Below are 9,419 nucleotides of genomic sequence, written 5' to 3'. Positions count from 1 at the left end.
CTGCTTAAGTGGAGGCTGTTGTGAGAGGGTGTTGGTTGATCTCGTGGTAGTTGTCCTGCCAGTCTTTGGTTTCTCTAAGTTATTTCTGTACAAGCACGTCTGCTTTTCTCCCTCCTTGTATCCTTCAAGGGGTATAGGGAAAGTGACCTACCTCAGAGAGGCTAGCTGAGTAGGAGACCAGAGAGAATGCTGGAGTGTGTGTGCATGTGTCAGAGACAGAGACAGAGAGCTGGGAGGGGCATTGGGGGGCTGGACTTTAGAGCCCATTGGTGGCGTCAGGTAGGTGATATGCATGTGTGTTTATACCAGGAGTTGATGGAAACTGGATGGGGAGGGTTTTCAGCTCTGTATTAATTTGGCCTATACTATGAGATAGGCACATCTCATTTGGTGCAGTATTTTAAAATATGTTTATGAGTTATTCTGACAGTTTAATCTATGGTGTTTCATGGAGAGAAACAAAAGGGAAATCTCATAAATGGTTTGTTTTAAGGATTATTTTTACTGTGCTGTTGAGAATGCATTTTCAACAGAAAAAAAAGTTCAGCTGTTTGCCAATTTACAAAGCACTTCCCCAATACATCATCTATCCCTCAGCCTTTTGCTCTTGATGTCATTCATTTGCCCATTTACAGATGAAAATCAATGAGTTCTGAAAGTGAGAAGAGACCTGCTGGAGTCAAATGCCAGAGTTTGCATCTGAAGCACTGGACTCTGCCTCTGGTGACTCCAGACACCTCCAGGCTCTGGGAGAGTGAGTCCTGCTGTTACGTGCTGAGTCTGGGTCTCTATAACTAAATAGCCAGATGGCAAGTGTGGACTTGGAGGATGTGACTCATCTCTATTGCCATGACTGTGACTATAACCATGGCCCCTCTCCCTTCTCTGTCTTCAAGTAGGGGGATGAAGCAGTTTCCGTGTGGGTGATGCCTAAGACACACGGTCGTCTAGCACCAAGGCTGTATCCACCGTGTCTTCCTCTGTGCTCTTGGACACAAGTGTTGGGGGTGTGATGAGCTGTGTATGGCTGTTTGGATTTTCCTTGATTATGTAAACTGGTGGCTTGTGCCAAGAACATTCCATTCCCCAAAGCTCTGAGCTTGGTCCCTCCCCTGGGCTGACTTCATTTCCTTTTTGGGGGAGGTGTATTTGTCAAGTTGCTGGGCAGTGATAACTGGCAGTGCCTCTCCTGCGTGAGGTACCTGGAGTTCGGGGACCCCCAACCTGTTGACAATGACAGCAGATGAATTGGTTTTCTTTGTGAATGGCAAAAAGGTAAGCAGAAGCTGACTTTTCCTCTGGTTCCCCTGATCCCTGGGAGGAATGTTTGTCCTCTCTATTTTGGGTTCTCACTCACTTGTTCGCCTTCTCTCTCTTCCTTCAAAGCTATTCCTGAATTTGCGGTATCATTGGGGAGAGAAGACTTTCTCGGGTCTAGAACCCAGTCAAGATCTTCATAGGGCAGAGGAGCGATGGGGAGGGAAGAGAGAAGAGGGGTATATGTGAGCACTTCCCTCCTCCAGGCTCCCAGCCTGTAGAGATGTTGGCACCAAGCTGAGAAATGTGGACAGGGTTCTCAGTGAGATTGGAGGTCACCCACCCCACCTCTATTTTGGTGTTTAATCAAATGTATCCTAAGGCTTTTGTTGCTTTCTTTACTGAGAAAAGGAACAGGAATGTGTTTTCTTGTTAATCTCAGGGTAAAACGTATACACAGCTTTGATTCTGAAATTTCATCATATCAATGTAACAGCTAACTTGCGTGAGGACATATACTGACATCTTGTGGCAAGTCACAATTCTTGTTTCCTAAAGGGCATGGGTCCCCCCACTCTTGGTTATATGTATAAATATTGCAAACCTCTTTGATAAAAATTGCCCACTTGGATCAACTTCACTGTGTGCATAGGGACCTAGGAAAAGTGGGGATGGAATGGGGCAGAGGAGGGTCTTAGGACATGGGTACCAGTCCTTGCAGCACCAGAAGGGTAAGAATCTTTGCAAATTTTAAGGCAGTTGGAGAGAGCTGTAAACACATCACTTTGTCTCCCTTGTCGTCCACTTGCCCTCCCTCCACCGGTGCTGAGGTGCTCGCTTCAGCTCCCTGATTGGGAATGAAGTGGACAGTTAAAAGGTAGCTGTGGTTGTACATTGTGAATGGCCATGTGGATTTTATGGGTGAGGACCACACCCAGGAGTCAGAGCAATTTTGTTTCGCAATATTGGCAATTTTAAGTTGAGAAACTAGGCGACTTTGGAGGAAGTTTTCAAGAATTAAAATGCAACTAGTGCTGAAATTGTCAGCAGGTGTTTGGGTGATTAGCAGGGGAATGCTGTGAGCTGTTGCAATGTAAGGGGCTTCCAAGGCGGTCGGATTCAGTTTCAGTGGTATCAGCGGGTGGCCCTGGGGAAGGAGGTCACCCGTGCTCTTTCGGGTGCAGAGTGTTTCTTGTTGACTTGCTTTCAGGGTTGGCCTCTGACAGCAAACCAAGAGGTAAGGCAAAGCTTCCACGTTGGTGGTTGTAAGATTTCTGCAGCCAAGGATTCCAACAATGCTGTCGCACGCAGCAGGTACATTGGAGAGATTAAGAAACAGTTGCTGAATAGGTCTTCTTCACATACTACTTACACAGAGGCATCGTCCGTGGCATTTTTCTAAGTGAGTTTTGTAGTGGGTGAGCAGCTGGATTCGTGACTTAACTCAAAGGTTTGATGATTCATGAAGCCATCAATTCATGTGTGACAGTGCAGGGTTCTTGCTTTGGGGATGGTTGCTGCGATGCACCGAATCTAGAAAGCAGCATTTCAAGGTCAGTCTGGTTTGTTGAAAATTGTTTCCCTGTGTATTTTATTTTCACCTTAGGAAAGCAATTTAAAAAATTTTAGATGGTCTTATGGCATCAAACCCTACCATCTCTTGAAACTTAGACTACCTCCAGCAGTTTCTGTGATGAATATTGGCACATTTAATTTTGTAAACATGGACTTTTGAGAATCTACTGGAAAGGTGGTGAGGCAAGGCGAGGAGAGATGAGGTGAAAACAGTGCTGTAAACCTGGACCAAGAAAGGCATTCCCAGTCAGATAGAGGCAGCTGTTTCTTCACAATTCTATTCTCAAGATGGTCTAGATCTTTCTTTACCAGACACTGTGCAAGAAGGTTACCAAAGAAGCTGATGGAACTTGCTGACTCACTCTTAAATATGCACTTCCTCCTCTTCCTGTTTCAGACCACTGTCTAGGACTCTTGTCTTCACTCTCTGTGATCCTGGAGAGGGTGTAAGATACAAATGATCAAATATCTCCAGAGCCTTCTGTCGTGGTGACAGGCCTTGGTGACTATGGCTTCCACTTCCTCTGATTTGAAGTCAGAGTCAAAGGGAAAGTGTTGCCCAGTATTTTGGTATCACTGTAGTGACCATGCTTTTGGCTGGAATCCTTTTTTTTTTTAATGTATTTTTAATAGGAGGATAATTGCTTTACAATGTTGTGTTGGTTTCTGCTGTATGACAACGTGAATCAGCTATAAGTATGCATATATCCCCTCATTTTTGAGCCTCTCTCCCAACCACCTTCCCACCCTTCTAGGTCGTTACAGAGCGCTGAGCTGAGCTCCCTGTGCTATACATCTGCTTCCCACCAGCTATCTACCCCACACATGGTAGTGCAGACATGTCAGTGTTGCTGTCTCAATTTGTCCCGCCCTCTGCTTCCTCTGCTGTGTCCACACGTCCATTCTCTATGTCTGCCTCTCTGCAGTCCATTCTCTATGTCTGCCTCTCTGCAGTCCATTCTCTGTGTCTGCATCTCTGTTCCTAGCTGTGGGGCGGTTGGGCTGGGCGGGGGCGTGGAGTGCTGTATTCTTGTTATTCAAACAGTCCCTCTCTGGTTAGTGAAGATGTTGACCCCTGGAGAAGTCTAGAAAATTCTGCATGGAGGGTACAGTTGAAAGTGTCCAGGAGTGACGCCCACGAGAAGCAGCAGTCAGTGATAAGTCAACACTCAGTCACCTACCCACCTACTCCCCTTGTTATCAACATTTATGAGCTCCTCCCAGGCCTGAGCCTATGGGACACACATGCATGAGAGGAACACAATCTCCAAGACCGGGCATGTACCATTTGGGAGCTAATGAACGGGTTGGCAGAGTAGATTGTGATCAGGTAAATTACCATATTCCAAAATGTATTTCAAAGACCAGAATCCCCACAAGATGCTCTTCTTAGATATTCTTAGACCATTTTGTTGGCACATAGTAGGTGCCCAATTAATGCGGAAAGGATGAATCAATGGATATCAAAACCCTGAGAAATCCTCTACTAAAGAATTTTATTTTTCAAACTTTGAACTTTAAAAGTTAAACTTAAAAAAAAAAGTTAAACTTAGAAGGAAGTTGCAAGAAGAATACAAAGAAATCTTGCTAAATGAATGCCAACAAAATGATATATAGGTACATAGATATATAGATCTATAAGTACATAATTTTATATATTTAAATATGTAATTAATTGGGTTGAACATATAAAGTATAAAATTTTCTTAATGAACCATTAAGGATAAATTTCAGATACCATACTTCTTTCTCCCTTAAACTAAGAATAAGGGTATTCTTACATAACCACAATCTATTTATAAAAATCAGAAATCTAGTGTTACTATATCATTATTATCTAATCTGTAGACTTTATGCAGCATGACTCCAATTTTCCTAAAAATGTAATTTATAGCTTTCTCTCCACAACCTCAGGACCCAGGATCATGCCTTGCACTTAGTTCTCAAGTCTGTCTTTGTTGTTGTTATTGTTCAGTCACTAACTCATGTCTGACTCTTTGTGACCTTATGGACTGCAGCATGCCAGGCTCCTCTGTTCACCACCATGTCCCAGAGTTTGCTCAAGTTCATGTCCATTGAGTTGATGATGCCATCCAACCACTGTCTCATCTTCTGTTGCCCCCTTCTCCTCATGCCCTCAACCTTGCCCAGCATCAGGGTCTTTTCCAATGAGTTGGCACTTTGTATCAGGTGGCCAAAGTATTGGGGCTTCAGCTTCAGCATCAGTCCTGCCAATGACTATTCAGGGTTGGTTTCCTTTAGACTTGACTGGTTTGATCTCCTTGCAGTCCAAGGGACTCTCAAGAGTCTTCTCCAACACCACAGTTCAAAAGCATCAATTCTTTGGCACTCAGCCTCCTTTATGGTCCCACTCTCACATTTATACATGACCACTGGAAAAACCATAGCTTTGACTATACGGACCTTTGTCGGCAAAGTGATGTCTCTGCTTTGTAATACTCTGTCTAGGTTTATCATAGCTTTTCTTCCAAGGAGCAAGCGTCGTTTAATTTCAGATACCTTTTCCTTATAATTCAGGAACATGTGGGACCCCTAGTACAGATTTCTCTAAAGAAACTCTTATCACACATCTCTCTGTGGGTGTATGTATGCTAAGTCGCTTCAGTTGTGTCTGATTCTTTGTGAACCTATGAGCTGTAGCAAGCCAGACTCCTCTGTCCACGGGATTCTCCAGGCAAGAATACTGGAGTGGGTTGCCATGCCCTCCTCCAGGGGATCTTCCTGACCCAGGGATTGAACCCTCATCTCTTATGTCTCCTGCATTGACAGGCAGGTTCTTTACCACTAGTGCCACCTGGGAAGCCCCTTATGACAGGTGCTCTCCCTTTAATCACCCCAATCATTGAAACCCTATTGTGCTTGATGATGCAAGAGGATAAGTGAAACAGGTTTTTACACATTTCCTTGGATGATTTCCATCAGGACCTGGCACTGCACTTTGTAAGACAAGCTTTCTATCTTATTGAACATTCTGTTCATGGGCCTTTGGTTTGAGACTTTTCCTCCATTTCTAACCCGTGTTAGTGCTGTTGATTTTGATAACCCAACTCAGATATACTCTGTTATGATCACAGGCCGACCGAGTCTGGCCATCTACTGCCTAAGAGTCTACTCTCCAGGAGGCAAAGCCAGAGGTCTGTCCCTGGGGTACACAGATGTTATCCAGCAGTTGGAAATGAAATGACATGCTTATCTTAAAGGGGACTTTGCCTTGATCAGCCCAGCATGGCAGGTGCCACACCTACATGTCTGTCGTGGGTCCAGAGCAGAACATGAATACAGAATTTTAGAATTGCAGGGTGTCAGTTTGCACACAATTTGGCTTGCAGATAATATGTTCATCTTATGGAATGATCAAGAAAAGTACCTTCATGTTCATAATATGTTTAACACACCTCCATTACCTCTGCAAATTCTTGGGTGAGACAATGGCTAAGTATGTGTTTGATATAGTTTTCTTTTGTGTTTGTTTTTATAGGTGGTGGAGAAAAATGCAGATCCAGAAACAACCCTTTTGGCCTACCTGAGAAGAAAGTGTATCCTGACTTTGGAGTGAGGATGAGGGAGAGGGGCCACTGGGAACTCATTCTCTGGGCCCTAGGCCATTTGCTAGTAACTGGTCTGGAGGCCATGGAGTACAGAGAAAAGAGTGCTGGATTAGGGCTCTGGATCTCTGCATTTTAGCCACAACTCTGTCACTTCACCCAGGAAGTCATTTGAACTCTGTGGGTCTGAAATTCTCAGCTGCCAAGTAAGAATGTTGTCCTTGATATTCTTCAAGGTCTCTTGCATTTAAGACTCCAGTAACACTGAGATTTAATCCTGGGCCTATAAAACAAACAGTTCCAAAAGGCCGTCCTTAGCCCTGACCAGCTTCATGGCCTTTCTCCTCCCCAACAGGAAGAATGGGTGTGGGGTGGGGGCCTGGCTCAGCGGACCTTTGTTAATGCAGGAATGCGCTTCCCAGGAAGGCTTTCAAGCTCTGCGAAGGGAAAGGGAAACTCAGAGGAGGGGGTATTCTGGGGGAAAGGGATGCCTGAGGTGGGAATCGTGAAGAGGCACCATCCACTGTGGGAATGGCAGGTGCCGGGAAGCATGGGGTGGGGGACTCCTGGCGGGTGGGGTGTTGCTCCGCCCCCAGTGTGGGGAGGGCTTCTGTAAGATCCCGCATCCCTTTTGTTCTTTCATAGTAGGAAAGGATTCTGAGACCTTGGAACAAAACCAACAGTAAAGACAATAGGAGATAACATCTCATGGGCGCTGTCCATGTACAGGCAGAGAGCAGGAGATTTGTGTAGGCTGTCTCACTGACTCCACAGTGATCCCTTTGACAGAGGAGGAAGTGAGGCTGGGAGTGTTCAGGCACCTGCCTCCCCCACCTCACGTTTTCTGGACACATGCTGGGAGAGCTGGACTGAAGCCCAGCGCCAAGGTCTGAACCTCCCACCCACCACTGGAAACTTTCTAGGGGTCTGCTGTAGAGTGATGCCCATCCTGACCTCTGTCAACAAACCCTTACAGCTCCCAGAGGTGGGGGTGTCTTGTGGCTCTTTCCAGTGATGTATTTTGGAACAGCAAAAAGGTGTCTCAACACCCACAGGAGCGAACCTGGACTCCATGGCCTTCCCTCTTGTTCTTTCACCTCCTATCAGAGAGTGGCTGGCTCTAGTGTACTTTGTCCTGGATTTTTGACCTGGAGCGGGCAGGTCTGGAGGTTCACAGCACATGGACCTGATGGTATTTTTGTAGAGGCAGAGTCACTCAGCAGGATGAGGGAACTGCATGAAATTCCATTTCCAGCCCATCTACCTAGGCAGCCTGGGAAGAGAGGCTCATTCTTAGATTCTTGGCATCAATTTTAGTTTTCTAATAAGGTTGTAAAGACCCAGCAGGCTCAGAAGTTCCTGATCATAGCGTTAGTTGGTTTAAATGCTGAATCTCAAATAAAATCCAACCCTGAAAGAAAACTTCATGTAAATATGAAGTCCTTGTGGCTTGTTGCTGCCTGTGTTAAGAGTTTATTTGTCAGAGTTCCAGGCAAGAGAGAAGACTCTAACCTTGACTTCTACCTTGGCTTCCAGAAAGATCCCCAGGCTAGCAGAAGACCTCTAGACTACTTTGGGCTGCTTCCTTTCATCCTCATGAGCCCCTAGAATGATCTCAACTGCTAATCTCATAGGTCCAGGCTAGTGAAAGGAAAAACTCTAGATCTAGAGAGCCCTCTTCAGCTGTACCTTAAAAGAGGCAGCAGCATGGTGAAGGAGGAGGCCCCAAATCCAGAATCAGAGGACTGTGTTTGGGCCCTAACACTCAAAGTAACTGACTGTTACCTTGCAGGGCTCACATTACGTCTTGGGTCTCAGTCTTTCCTCCTTCTTTCCTTCCTTCCCTCCCTCCCTCCTTTCTTTCTTTCTTTCTTTCATTTCACTCTTTCTTACAGCAGTTCCTGCCCTACCCACTAACCGAATTATTGTGAACATTAAACATGGGTATGAATGCTTTCCAAGTAGAAGATGCTCTATCATTGTTAGTTATTAACTTTATCTTAAAATTAGGGAAATAGCCAGGAGATAAGATACCCAGCTCTCCCCATCTTCAGCAGGAAGCTGAAAGGCTTGGAGGCCTGGGGGCTTGAGGGAGAAGCAGCAGTGGAGCTTACGTGTCCCACGGGAAAGAGACCACCATAATTGCTGTTCTCCAAAGCAGCCTATTAGTTAGGCACTTTTCAAACTTCAAAAAGTACCAGAGTCTTAATTTCTCCCAGGACATAAGCGATGTCTCCAATATTGGCTTTTGACCCCAAAAATATCCTCATTTTAATTTCCTTTCACATATCTTATGGGATGGATATTCAGAAGCCCTTAATGCAGCTCTAATTTTTGTCCCCAGACTTCATCAGTCCAAGAGGTTTGGCGAGGGAATGAGGGAAGCCAAACTCAGCAAGTCCTATACTGGCCTGAGTGGCTTCACTACATGCCCAGCTGGGGTGATGAGGGTTGCCCCATATGCTCCATCTTTGAGGCACCTGATTCACCTGCCCAGTGAGCCGATCAGTTTGGGGGCCTGTTAAGGCCACACCTAGAAGACTGTGATCCCAAGAAGATCTCCAGGTATAGAGAGCAGTGGTGCTCCAGTCCCAGGGGAATGACACATGGGCCAGGGCCTTTCCTCCTCTGCAAGTGGAGCTGGCCCCATCCCTGCCTCCCCAGGTTGCAGGGCAGCCTCTCTGAGTGGGAGGTTGTTTGGGCCTCAGGGCTGAGGGCCCTGAGCCTGTGTGTGGATGGATGGCTGTTCACTTGCAGCTCAGCCCAGGCATTTCCCAGCAGCCCAACAAAGACTTTTTTATTTGAGTTCATATTCCTTAACCCTTTTCTTTCCAGTGGGGCTGAGAGGAACCAAGCTGGGCTGTGGAGAAGGGGGCTGTGGGGCTTGTACAGTGATGCTCTCCAAGTATGATCGTCTCCAAGACAAGATCATGTATCCTTTGCTTGCTGGCTGGTTGCCTTTGGGGACTAGGATGCAGGGGTCAGCTTTTGAATGATGGTGTGTCTGTGTGTATCTGTGTG

General features: G+C 45.9%; 1 protein-coding gene across 1 annotated transcript in view; it reads left to right on the top strand.

Moving 5' to 3' along the window:
- Positions 1-1,191: 1,191 nt before the first annotated feature.
- Positions 1,192-9,419, top strand: part of XDH (xanthine dehydrogenase) — a gene marked incomplete at its 3' end in the record, with an annotated part of 60,723 nt that continues 52,495 nt past the window's right edge. Inside the window, 3 exon segments of the mRNA NM_001290869.1 lie at positions 1,192-1,275; positions 6,332-6,389; positions 9,234-9,330. Coding sequence (NP_001277798.1) covers positions 1,234-1,275; positions 6,332-6,389; positions 9,234-9,330 — 197 coding nt within the window. The 5' untranslated portion in view covers positions 1,192-1,233.

The sequence above is a fragment of the Bubalus bubalis genome, chromosome 12 (assembly GCF_019923935.1).
Source record: "Bubalus bubalis isolate 160015118507 breed Murrah chromosome 12, NDDB_SH_1, whole genome shotgun sequence".
In the NCBI taxonomy this organism is placed as follows: domain Eukaryota; kingdom Metazoa; phylum Chordata; class Mammalia; order Artiodactyla; family Bovidae; genus Bubalus; species Bubalus bubalis.
This window is presented reverse-complemented; position numbering and strand designations above follow the sequence as displayed.